At 46.8% G+C, this 12,583-nt stretch overlaps 1 protein-coding gene across 1 annotated transcript; it reads left to right on the top strand.

Annotated features, from left to right (window-relative positions):
* Positions 1-3,923: 3,923 nt before the first annotated feature.
* On the top strand, positions 3,924-7,002 carry TCF21 (transcription factor 21). Its single transcript, XM_008263538.4, has 3 exons — positions 3,924-4,049; positions 4,194-4,660; positions 6,456-7,002. Exons 2-3 carry the CDS (start codon positions 4,211-4,213, stop codon positions 6,543-6,545), a joined length of 540 nt encoding a protein of 179 aa, XP_008261760.1. The 5' UTR covers positions 3,924-4,049; positions 4,194-4,210; the 3' UTR covers positions 6,546-7,002.
* Positions 7,003-12,583: the final 5,581 nt, after the last annotated feature.

Here is a 12,583-nt window from a genome sequence, read left to right as displayed (position 1 = left end):
TAGTCCCGGCTACTCTTCTTCCAATCCAGGTCTCTGCATGGCCTGGAAAGCAGTAGAAGATGGCCCAAGCCCTTGGGCCCCGGCACCCGCATGGGAGACCGGGAAGAAGCACCTGGCTCCTGGCTTTGGATCAGCACAGTTCCAGCCGTTGTGGCCATCTGGGGAGTGAACCAATGGAAGGAAGACCTTTCTCTCTGTCTCTCCCTCTCACTGTCTGTAACTCTACCTTTCAAATAAATAAAAAAAAAATCTTTAAAAAAAATTAGGAGACTAAGTGTCACCTCTCACCATCTGCCTGGGTTTCATTCAGCCCACTTGCTCCCTGGGATCCAACCTGTGCTTCAAGTGCATAGGCTTGGTTTCTTTCAAAGCTACATTTCAGAGCATGTGAAAGGCAAGATTAATTTTGGCAACCAAAGAACCATGAAGTGCCTTTCTTTAAACTCAATTGGTATTATTCATTAGCTTTAAATCTTATTGTTGTGGCATCTGAACCACCGTTCATTGAATTCAATGTGAAAAGAGGAGGTTAATTCTGATTACTGATGGGATTTATACTCTAAGCTGATGCCAGGTAAAGGTAACACCACATGGTATACCACTGCTGGCCTTCTGACATAAACACCAACAAGGCTCAGTCTAACAGGCTAGTATCACTATAATTGACAACAAGTAAGGAACTCTCATGCTCAATTTAGTAAATGAAGTTAAAACACAAGAATAATGAAGTCAAACTTCAATGGATTTATGAGCTGGTGGACAGCAATCAATCAACAGCAAGCAACGGGTACAGTGGCAGTCATGCAGAATCAAGAGGCACCAACTTGCTTAGAAGATCTGCAAATTGTTAGAGTGGTGGTGGTTGCCATTAAATGAAGAGAACATATGGAGGTGTTCATTAGAAGAGGGAAATAAAGAGAATTGGCAGCTTTGCCTACTTGCCAACCTGTGTGCCTCCTGGACAAATGATGATGAGCACAAAAAAAGGATTCAAAGTTGAATTTAAAGGCATCTTTTTCCCCTCAGAAAGATAATGCGATGGTATATGAAGTCAGTTCAAAAGAAGCCTGGTATGTTCCATTTCTCATAAAAAAGGAAGCATAGTATTCCTACTCAGTACCACTGAATTGAATTTGAACTTCCTGAAAATCTATCAGTTGATAAACCAGGATTTAAGTTCAAGGATACATTCCATGCCTAATCTTCATTTTACAACTTCTGACGATAAATTTCCCTTAGCACTAAAATCTTTCAAAGACAGCCTTTCTTGCAAAACAAATTGTTAGAAGTGTGCAGCAAATTGGCCAGATGCCTCTGGGACATAAATTGTGACTTAAAAGTAAGGTAAGAATTTCAGAAATTATCTCATACTTTCAAACCACTACTAGTTTTCCGTTTAGTGGTTTGAAACAACAATGTTCAAAGTATTTCTCCTGTTATCAGAAGGGTTAATACATCTTCTCAAAAGTGCTTCTCTCCTCACAGAATATAGTTTATATTTTGGGAGAATTTGGCACAGCTTAAGTTACAGCTTAACTGATTTACTCAGTAGAATCCAACAATAAGTCATTTCCCCCACCCATTTGTCCCTAAGTGTTTATTGGCAGGGATAGACACAAAATTTCAAGAGGGGAAAATGTATTATTAATACACTTTCATCAAGACTTCACATCAAGATACCTAAATGACAACTTTCTTCACATCTTGCTCCCAAACCAGGAGCCATCCCTTACAGAATTTTAGAAAGACCTCCAAGTTAATTATCAACCCAGTGACACTTCTCAGCCTAAATGCAGCAAAGAACAACAAAAGTACTTACTTCTATTGCTGTAAAGAAAAATCATGGTTAGGCATAAAAATCCACTTGTGATGTGAAGCTACTTCTGCTCCTTCCTAAAAATTGCTATTTTTAAGACAGCAGAAATATGTTTAATGGTACAAACTACTGTGATTGTTACTATCTCCCACAACAACCTGAGTATCTCTCAGCTAAGGTGTAGCAGACAACCAGACCATGGGAAAACCAGTAACTGCAAGAAGAAAAATCTTCACAGTTAAGTCACCCAGTATGTAGTAAGGCCATAGCTAATGATTACCCCATTCCAGAACCCAAATAAATTATATGTAGTTACTTTGCAGTAGCTACACACACATTTCACAAAGTATTGGCCAATGCCCGTTGTCACATAGCTCTTTAGTCTATAAATAACTGTAACTTTTGTGTCCTACCAAGACTGGGAAAAGGGAAGGCAATGCAAAGAAAAATCATAACGAGAATCAGTGGGGCCATTTTCACCAGGCCTGCTGGGTATTCTCTTAATGCGATCTTAGATCTCAGATTAAATTATTAGACGTTCTGTGCTGTAGCACTGGGGCATTTATGCATGAAGACAAAGGCAACTTCAACTTGATCTTTCTGTCATCCCTGCTGTGGGAAGAGTCCTTTTCCTGGTTTATAACATCAATCACTCTTGCAATAAATCTTGGTAGTGGCTATGGTCATTTAAATCTCCACCTGCACAAACAACAGAAAATAAGAGCTCATAAATCTCTACACTGGTGATTAACAAATTTTGGATCCTCGGCAATGATATTATGCTGGGGAGGGTTCACTAATTCATTAATAAAGACTGATTCGCTGACAATCTGTTTAGTTTACAGCATAGGGGAAAGCAAACAAGACCCTGCTAACAAAACAAAACGTTCGAGGTTAGTGAATTCCCAGCTGAGCCCAGGATTAGAGATAGGATATCTGAATGCAGCAAAGGGGCTGCGCTCTGAGCCAAATGCTCCAGACCCTCATCTTCGATGCCTGAGTCTAAGAAAACCCATGAAGAACTAGCAAGAGAGGTGCATGCATTCTGCTCCTTTCCCTGGTATCATCATATCCATTTCGTTCAATCCCTGGATTCTAGTTCCCTTTGGTTTTCTGCTTAATTCCCCTGGAAGATTTTCCTGTTCTTCAGGGAAGATAGCTCCAGCTGGGAACCAGGATGGAAAAGAACCGTTCCGGAAAGGATACTCCTACTCTGTGTTTCATAATGTCAGCTTCCCAGGAAGGACCAGGTTGTAAAGAGGATGAAATGTTGGAGCACTGGGAGGTGGTCGGAATCCCAGCAAATCCTAGGCAAGGTGATAACTAAGGGCAACTAAGCCTGTTAAGATCATAGTTCAGAAATGGCATTTTCTAAACAGAAACTGGGGAGAAAGTTTTCATTGCACCTAGCAAAGATTATCAATGAACAAAATCTTCTCCACACACACACACTATCCTAACTCATCCCCTACCTACCTCCACAAAACAGCGAATGGTTGTTGGGTGTGCACCGGTAAAGGGTTTCTGTGTACTGAGCGGCAGTTCTTTGGTGCCTGCAGAGTGATGACCTGCAGTGAATTTTTGGTACTTTCTCTGCCATCACCATAAAGATTCGATGAAAGCACTTTCTTTCCTAATTTACCCCAAAGTGAGAAGATGTCTTCCTAACGCTTTGAGGTCATAAGGGGGTATTAGCAAGAGGCAGGTGATCCCGTGTGGACATTAACTAGTGTTACCTTACATAGGGAGGGCATGGGCTTGTAAGGTTTGTTCTTACAAATCTTTCTGGGAAGACCCAGAAAAAAAGCCAGGATGCATCTGGACATTATCCCAAAGTTCTCAGTACCAACCAGCAGGAATCTCTTAAGGAAAGACAGGGGGCAAGAGGCTGGAGTGGAGCTTGCTACTCTTTGGCCTGCGACTGCCCTGTGCGGGGTGCATCGGAGTTGATTTACATTACAAGTTGGAAATCAGGGTCTGTGCGTGAGAGAGTTTCCCTCTGGTCGTGAAAGGGGTCTAAGAGCTTTGCTGGGGCCTGGCAGGCCCCTCCCCTGGGCTGCAAGGATCCGCCTCTCTATTCCCCAGATAAATTCCTAGTGTCCACCAAATTCCTCAGCGCTCTCTCACACTCCTTTACAGCCACGACTCCGGGGGTGGGGAAAGCAAGCAAGCGCCGGTTTCCTTCTCGCAGAAGCTCTTGCGGTTCCTTTTCACGATTCTGTGAAAGGACTGGGTAGGGGACCCCATCAGCCAGACACCAACTCCAACTCCCCACACTGGGTGCCCATTCCATTCCCGGGAGGCCCACTGAAACCTCAGGGTCTCTCTCTCTCTCTCTGTCTCTCTGTCTCTCACTCTCTCTCTCTGCCTCCCCCAGTCCACCCCCGCCCCAGCATGTCCACTGGCTCCCTCAGCGATGTGGAGGACCTTCAAGAGGTGGAGATGCTGGAATGCGACGGGCTGAAAATGGACTCGAACAAGGAGTTTGCGACTTCCAACGAGAGCACAGAGGAGAGCTCCAACTGCGAGAACGGGTCTCCCCAGAAGGGCCGCGGCGGCCTGGGCAAGAGGAGGAAGGCGCCCACTAAGAAGAGCCCCTTGAGCGGAGTCAGCCAGGAGGGAAAGCAGGTCCAGCGCAACGCGGCCAACGCGCGCGAGAGGGCCCGCATGCGGGTGCTCAGCAAGGCCTTCTCCAGGCTCAAGACCACCCTGCCCTGGGTTCCTCCGGACACCAAGCTCTCCAAGCTGGACACGCTCAGGCTGGCGTCCAGCTACATCGCCCACTTGAGGCAGATCCTGGCTAACGACAAGTATGAGAACGGTTACATTCACCCGGTGAACCTGGTGAGTTGTGCTGCGTTAGGTGCGGGCACGCCCGCAGTGCGCGCGTGCGTGCGCGCAGGGCTGGGAGTGGGGTGCGGGCGCCCGGTGGCTCCCACAGCTTGGCCACTGAGGGCCTCGCGCCTCCTGGGACCGGTTGCGGACGCTTCCCACAGCGCCCTCGCACTCTGTCCCACCGGCTGCCGGGGCGGGAGCGATTTATGAGAGGGTTTGACGTGGCAGCTCAATTAGGGATTTGCAAATGTACGAAGTTGGCAAAGAGGAGGGATGCCCCGTGCCAGCGCAAGCGCCGGCGTCAGCGCCATCCCCACTGGCGTGAAGACGCTGGCTCCGGACAGGGAACCCTGGCAAGATGCTGTGCACCGACGGGGCGCTGTATTAATCCTTTTATTCTTCTTTTAAAAAGCTGAAAGTAAAGCTTGACTTTCACTTCTTTAAATCTTGTAGATAAAACTCCCAATTCAAGAGTCTTTCATTCTCAGTATTTGGAACCTTTAGATAGGGACTCATTCATAAGTACACCCCCGAGTCCCCACAACTGTCCATGTAAGTCCCCCAGCGACTTAACTATTTTGTTTGTGTCCTGTAAGCGGATTAACACTTTTAAATCCTTAAAGTTTTAGCAAAAATCAGCATAATCGATAAATTCTCAGAAATATGTAAGTCTCATCTGAGAAGAAAATATTACCTTTTTTTATCTTAAAAAACAATGCCCATTGAGTCTAACTTTTTTAAATACACAAAATTGATTGAACCTACTATTTTTCTCAAATACATTTTACTGCTGAAGTCATATATTTTAATTCTTTTGTCATTTGATTTCGTTTTAAAACTTCCAGACTCTGAAGAAAAACAACTTACTAGGACCTCTGTTTATATACGATAAGAAAGACAGGTTTTCCTCTGAAAGTCAGCCTTCCAGAGACTTCAGCTGTCTTCCCACCGAATCAGTCTCGGGGGTTTGGGGGAGGGGGTGCAAAAACACACTTTGCAAGGAAAAGGTTTTGCCTCCAATTAAAGTTTTTTTTTTTTTTTTTTTTTTTTTTTTGCTTCAATGGGATGATTGAATGGCTCTTTTTTTTTTTTTTTTTTTTTTTTAATCGGAACTAAAACGAAAGTACTACCTAGAACACTTGGATAATGCTGCTGGCTTCATCTTAGAATAAGAAGCGCAAATGAACTTTATTGCAGAACAGCCTGGAGAAAGGAAGAGAAAGCGATGTAGAAGACTATTTTAAATAAGATGTCCGTGTTACCTCTTACTAGCTTTTTTTTTTTCCCTAAGAGATCGTGGTTAGTTTAGAGACTGAGGTTAAAGCCTGGGTTTGTGCTGGTCAGAGGAGAGGCTGGGAATTGATAGGGACAAGGGGCTTTGGGGGGCGAGAGGACTCAGAATCTCGACTTCGGCCTTGGCAGAGGGGCCCGGAGGGAGGGCGCCCAGCAGGCGCAGGGTTCTCCCGGGCTCTCCGACTCAGGCTGGGCCAAGCACCAGCCGCTCACGGCTTCGGGAGCGCTTCTCCCTCTCGGGTTTCACTTCGAGCCCAGCGTGAGCCCTTTGCGCTCCTAATCTAAAGGCCCAGCACCACGTCGAGCTGCGAGCTGGCGCCAAGGCAGCCTTTGGTTTTCTGCAGCCACGGGGCGCCCCAGGACGCCGAGTAGGTGGCAGAGATGACTGGCCTGGCAGCTCACCGCCTGCTCCCCCACCCCCAGCGCGCCCCTCCTCTGCTCCCAGACTCTGAGCTCACCCCAGCCCCTCCTCCATGGCCACTCACCTCCTCCACCCTCTTCTCTCCTGCAGACGTGGCCCTTTATGGTGGCCGGGAAACCCGAGAGTGACCTCAAAGAAGTGGTGACCGCGAGCCGCTTATGTGGAACCACAGCGTCCTGACCTTGGAGGTGCGAGTCTGGGAAAGGCGCGCTCCCGGGGGGAGCGGGCCCCGGGAAGGCGACCCCTGCCCTCTCCGCTCTGTCTCTGCTTCCCCCTCTCAGCGCTCCTCTCCCTGTCCCAACCCGGCGAGAACACTTTACAGCGACGAGGAGATTCGTTTCCAAGCCAGAGGAGACCGACTGTACTTACAAAGATCCCCACCTATTTAACTTTATGAACTCCTATGGTGAAAGACTCTGCGAGCCTTGCTGGTCCAAGTGCAATATGTAATTATAAATATATAAATAGATAATAAGAGCCTTATCAATGTGTATCTTTTGTACAATATGTTGTAAAGTGTAGATCATAGAATAGCTGACTTTGACAGTCACATTTATAAAGGAAGTCACTTAAAGATTATTTTTTTCAGACAAGTTTTGCTACTTTCGAAAATAAATCTCTCTTTATATTGCTAAAAGCCCTGACCCTGGTGAGTTTTTTTTTTAAATAAACATTTATCTGAAGGGAAAAAAGTAGGAAACTATTGGGAAAGTTTGATAATAAAAAATGCTTCTTTCTTTTAAGCCTGAATCCAGACTTTTAGAGATAGAAAAATACTGATTCCCTATATGAAGATGCAGGTCATATTTTGTACTGAAACCATAAAAAAGGAACTCATGAAAGCTAATTTTAACACTAATAGAAGTCAGGTAGCTTTAAACAAAGGCTGGATAGGGTTAAGGTTACTCACAGTTGCACAGCTCAAGAGTTAAAACACACCAGAGAAATAAAATCCGATTTTCGTGTATTCCGCAGGATAATTGGTGCCACGAGCAGGAAAGTAAATCCCACGTTTTACGACCTTGCAGGCATTGACAAGGTCCCAAACAGCCCAGGGTTGCGAACTAATGAAGAAATCACGGGAGTCACTAAAGATGCAAATTCCACAACCCCTGGGACGTGTTTTACGATTTTCAAAATGCTGCAACCTACATTATGCATTTGTTATTAATAATTCGCCAATTCATTCTAACAATCAACCGGCATGGCCGCATTTCGGGTGCGGTTGCCCGGTGCGTTCAGCACCCGCCACGACTTCCGGCCGACTGGGCTCTAATTTAAACATCTTCCAGGCTACGGAACAGCTCCTAAGGGAAGATTAAGTTGAGATAAACAGAGAGGCGAGGCTGAGGAGCCTGGGACCGGGCTCGCTCGCTGCCCCAGTGCAGCCCGCGGCGGCCGATGCGCCAGATGCCACCGGGGCTGTTTAATGTTCGGGGTTATGACCGCAGTGTTTACAAGACGTCTTGGCTTATTTATACTGTTATTCCTCGCAGAGGGCCTTGAAACTTCCGCTTCATTTGCTCTTGCTTTTCGATTTTTCCCACTTTTCTCGGCTCAGTTCTGGTACCTGGAATCAGAGCTTTCCTGCCCCCCTCCCGCAGTTCCCTCTCCAATCAACCCCAAAAGGGCCGCTCTCCGGGTGGAGCCCTCGGCCTGGCCGGCGAGGCAGCACCGCGCCTGGGGAGCCGCCCTGAGCAATGCGCTATCTGCTGGTAAGGATCCCAGGGCTGGAGACTTGGGCGAAGCTTGCTCCAAGTCCCTGTCGCCTGCTCCTTGGAGGACTTTCCAAAGTGCCAGACCACCCCTCCCACGCCCCATCCCACCCCAGCTTCCCGTTCAAGAGCACTGGCCAGCTCTGGCCAGTGCCCAGTTCCCCTGAAGTCGTGTGCTGTGTCACGTTTACCAGAGGCTCAGAGCACTCGCCTCCTCCAATCCAGAGTTCAAGTTCGAGGCGAGTCCCAGAGCGATTCAGCTGTTTGCCATTCATGTTCGACAGATTTCTCTAACTCCTGCTCACATTTTTACAAACCAAATGCTCAAAATTCTGGGCACTACCACCGATGGCCTCAGGCGTTAGTAACTTCTGCTTTCTCATTCTAACAATCTCAAACTATAGATGGACTTAAAAAAAAATCCCTAATGCCTCCAACCTATCCTTTGAAATCTTTGCTTTAGGCAGGAGACTAGGCACAGGGAACGCTGGATCCAGCACTGATTCCACATGCATCTAACTCTTCCCTAAGAGGACCTGAATGGTCAGTTTTCTCCTCTCTGCCAACAAAGGGAAAGATGATGATAGTGATTATAATGCTAACTCACCTCCTGAAGTCTTGTGGGGCTTGAATGAGATTATATCTATGCAACCCTAAGAGAAAGGCTTTGTGCAAATGGTGATTACTTTTACTAAGTGGTGGTTGATGATCTACACTTAAACCCAAAACAAAGTGTCTCAGGCAGGAAGTTCAAAAACGTATATGCTTATAATGTACAGGCGACAGAATTTTTATCCCTTGAATGAAAACATCTCTCTTCGATGCAGTGTTGGACAATTCTCACCACCACTATCACTTCCACCTCAGGTCACCATTCTCCAAAGTTGTCCAGAACTTTCTAGCAACATAACACCAAGAACTTTAGAATGCAGAAAAATTCAGAACATAAACTAAGTAGAAGTGTGACACTGATTCCTGGTACTGGGGATGCCAGAGTCCATCAGGGGTCTCCAGCACTGGGGCTAGGCACACGACCAGATGAAGCTAGCAGAGCTGTGGCAGTAGCTGGGTTGTGGCTGTCACTACCCCCCCCCCAAGAAGCCTGACATCACCACCCCATAATCGTCTCTCTTTCTCCCTGGACGTTTCTCCCATGTCAGAGCGTCCCAGTGTCCACACCCACCATGCCTGCTTCCAGCACCTCCTGTACCTCTCCCGTGCTTTCCAGCATCCAGCCGAGTATGCGGTGGGTCTGCATTTCAACAGGGAGTGGGAAACTGGGAAAGAGTAGCCCATATGCTCTGCCTCAAGCTCATATCGCTGCAAGCAAGGGATGGGGAGTATCCTCTAGGTTATGAAAACTGTCTTAACAGGTGCTTTCAGAAAGAACTGGAAAACAACCAAAGAAGCTCATAGATTCTTAAAAGGTGAATGAAATATTTCAAATACGTGTGCCTGCAATTCTCAGAAGGCTCATATAGTTAAACTGTACCCTAGCCAGAGAAATCTTCTCTTTCTCTCTCTCTCCACCCCACCACATCCCCCATGGTTTGTCTGATTTTCTACAATCCCAAACTGAAGAGGTCTTTCAATACAAAGAAGCAGTAACACTGCTCTCTGGTACCCGCTGGCACGTGTCCTTAAGTACTGGTGACAAAAGCACAGCGGAAGGAGTACACCAGTGGTTCTTCCCTAGGACTCGGAATCACCTGGACGGTTCCTCTCTCCAGAAATCCTGATTTAGGAGGCCTGGGAGGGATTCCAAAGTGAGCACTGCTAACAGGTTTCCAAGTGATGTTAAAGCTGCAGGTCTGCGGACACTTCATGAATCACGGTTTAGGGACCTGCCTCAGTATGGAAACAAAAGGAGTCAATGCAGAGGGAAAGGAGGTGGTTAAAGAGGAATCTTTGCTTAAGAAGCTGCATATTCCGGGTCCCAGTTTGATGCAATTTTCTATTCACTCCTGGATACCGTGCAGTGGATTCTTACTCCTTAAATGTCCATCTGGATTTCAAACCACTCGTCCTCAGATAACAATAATTGTGCCATCCTCGTATGTGAATTCGCGTGCCCTCATCCTGTATCCTCCGACACTGATTTCAATCATCAGGCGATGAATTAAAGACCTACGTGCATTGGGCCTGGCTCTGTAGCGAATCCTAAGAGGGAGAAAAATCTGGGCGCCCGAACCCACGCCCCCTGCAACAAGATCGCTCGGTCCAAGCCCAAGTCCAGAAAACATTTCCCCATCACTGCCGTGAGAACCCTAGGTCCCGCTAGGGTCCAGCGCTGTGTGCGTGTTGAAGTCGGCCCGGGGTTGGGCAGCCGGGTCGGCAGGACTGGTGGCCAGCGCCGAGTGAGCGGTGGAAGGTAAGGCCTTCGCTGCTTCTCAGCCCGGGAGAATTTATGGAAGAAGGCGGGAGGAGGAAGACGGAAGCTCCGAGGTCTGAGCCCGCGCGCCCACTGCCTTCTCCCAGTCCCTTTCCGCCCCTTTCTGGGCGCGGTTTCTGGAAAGCCGGTGCATACCCTGCCGCGGACCCGCCCGGCGGGCGGTGTCCAGGGCGGGTTCCGAGTTCCAGCCTCGGGACGAGAGGGGAGGAGGCGCGGGCCTGGCCCAGTTGGCACGCGGGACAGCCCTTCTTAGCTTCTCAGCCTTCGCTCCAAGTGCTGGCTGGCTCTGCCCGCGGAAACTCGCTGGGTGCCAGCGGCATTCCCGAGTGTGCCTCTGGCTTCCTCCAGGAGTCGGGGCGCCAGGCGCCTCAGAGCCCACCCTCCTCCCGGTTCACGCAAGGATTCACCGCCCTGAGGACTCTCCTAAGAACCATTCCCGCACCAAAGGGGAACGGGTAGGGCAAGGCGGGGAAAGCGACCGTTTGGAGTTTCAGAGTTGAGACACGACTTCGGCAGAGCAGTGCCACAGCGCAGCACTTGGGTAAACCTGATGCCTCTGCAAGACTGAATCATGAATGAATCAGTAACTGAGGCTACAGCGAAGGAAGGAAATAGAGCACTTTGGGGAGGTGCGGGTCGAAAGAGGGGCTGCTGCTATGGTTGAATTGAACTTGAGCCAGGACCAGATGGGATCCCTTGGGATTGGGATGTTTGTGCTGCCTCCCACAACGCTTAGATGCAGTGTGTTCCTTCCTTTCCCAGTGGAACATGCTAGATTTTAGTTTACATGGCCTTTAGGCTGGAATCATTAGTTTAAAAGGTGATTTAACAATGGAAATAATTTGAGACATGTTCTAAGAATAAAATATGCACATGATCTTATTTGAGAATTAGTCCAAATGGGTGATAATGTGTTGCCTTTTACAGAGGTATGTTAGATCCTAGCATACTGGAGAAAGCTTTGACTGAATTCTTGGACAAGATACCAGACCTTGATCCTTCCATCTGAAAGTGGATGTACTAAGGATTGCTTTGGTAAGACAATGTGTATGTAGACTATTCCTGGTACATGAGAGACACTAATTAATATTGTTTTCTCTCTTCTTCTGCTCTTTTAGTTACAAAAGTGCCTGAAAGAATGATATGCACTTTCCCGACACTGTTATCTAGACAATAGTAAGCAATTACCAAATTTCTGTAATGATCCAATTGCATCTGTCACTGTGAATGATTGGCAAGTTATTCAGGTCTCTTCCTTCTTCAGTGAGGCTTCACCAGCTTGTCTACAGTGGTGTATTTCAGCATTTGTCATCTTACTGATAATAAGTAGCTATTATTCATTTCTTTGTTATTTAGTTTGTGTCTATCTCCACTAGTTCCATGAGAACGGGAAGTATTTTTCCAGCACCTTGCACAGTGCCAGGTACAGGTACAGGTACGGCAGTGTGTAAAGCTTAGTTAATGATAAGCTTCTTAGAGATACCCGAATCTGTTGGGTCAAGTCTAAGGACACAGACTGGCTCAAATACATTGTTTAATTTAAGTTCAGAGTTTTGTGATTTATCACAGCATTGGGGCATGTAATAAAAATTTATATGGTAAAAAAATGCAGAATGAAAAGAATCACCATCACTTCTTTTAAAGATCATTAATCTGAAATATAGGTCCACATCATATCACATGTGGATTCCTTTTTTTTCTTTTCTTTTCATTCTCTCTTTTTTCTTCCTTCCTTCCTTCCTAAGATCCTTCCTTCCTTCCTTCCTTCCTTCCTCTCTCTCTTTCTCCCTTTCTTCCTTTCTCTCTTTCTCTCTTTCCCTCTCTCTTTCTCTCTCTTTCTCCCTTTCTCTCTCCCTTTCTCTCTGTCTTTCTCTCTTTCCCTCTCTTTCTCTCTCTTTCTTTCTCTCTTTCTCTCTTTTTCCCTTTCTCTCTCCCTTTCTCTTTCTCTCTTTTTCTTCCTTTCTCTCTTCCTCTCTTTCTTTCTCTCTTTCTCTCTTTCTTTCTCTCTTTTTTTTCTTTTTCTCTTTCTTTCTTTCTCTCTTTCTCTCTCTATTTCTCTCTTTCTCCCTTTCCTTCTTTCTTTCCACTAGACCCCAGGCAAGGGTCCACCA

The sequence above is a fragment of the Oryctolagus cuniculus genome, chromosome 5, assembly GCF_964237555.1.
Source record: "Oryctolagus cuniculus chromosome 5, mOryCun1.1, whole genome shotgun sequence".
In the NCBI taxonomy this organism is placed as follows: domain Eukaryota; kingdom Metazoa; phylum Chordata; class Mammalia; order Lagomorpha; family Leporidae; genus Oryctolagus; species Oryctolagus cuniculus.
The sequence above is the reverse complement of the archived record's forward strand: the minus strand, read 5'-3'. Positions and strand labels throughout refer to the sequence as shown.

Bases quoted from the DNA above. Each gene is read 5' to 3' on its own strand.
- TCF21 (XM_008263538.4), top strand. From the start codon at position 4,211: ATGTCCACTGGCTCCCTCAGCGATGTGGAGGACCTTCAAGAGGTGGAG. The intron at 4,661-6,455 runs GTGAGTTGTGCT...TCTCTCCTGCAG, and splicing joins ACATTCACCCGGTGAACCTG to ACGTGGCCCTTTATGGTGGC.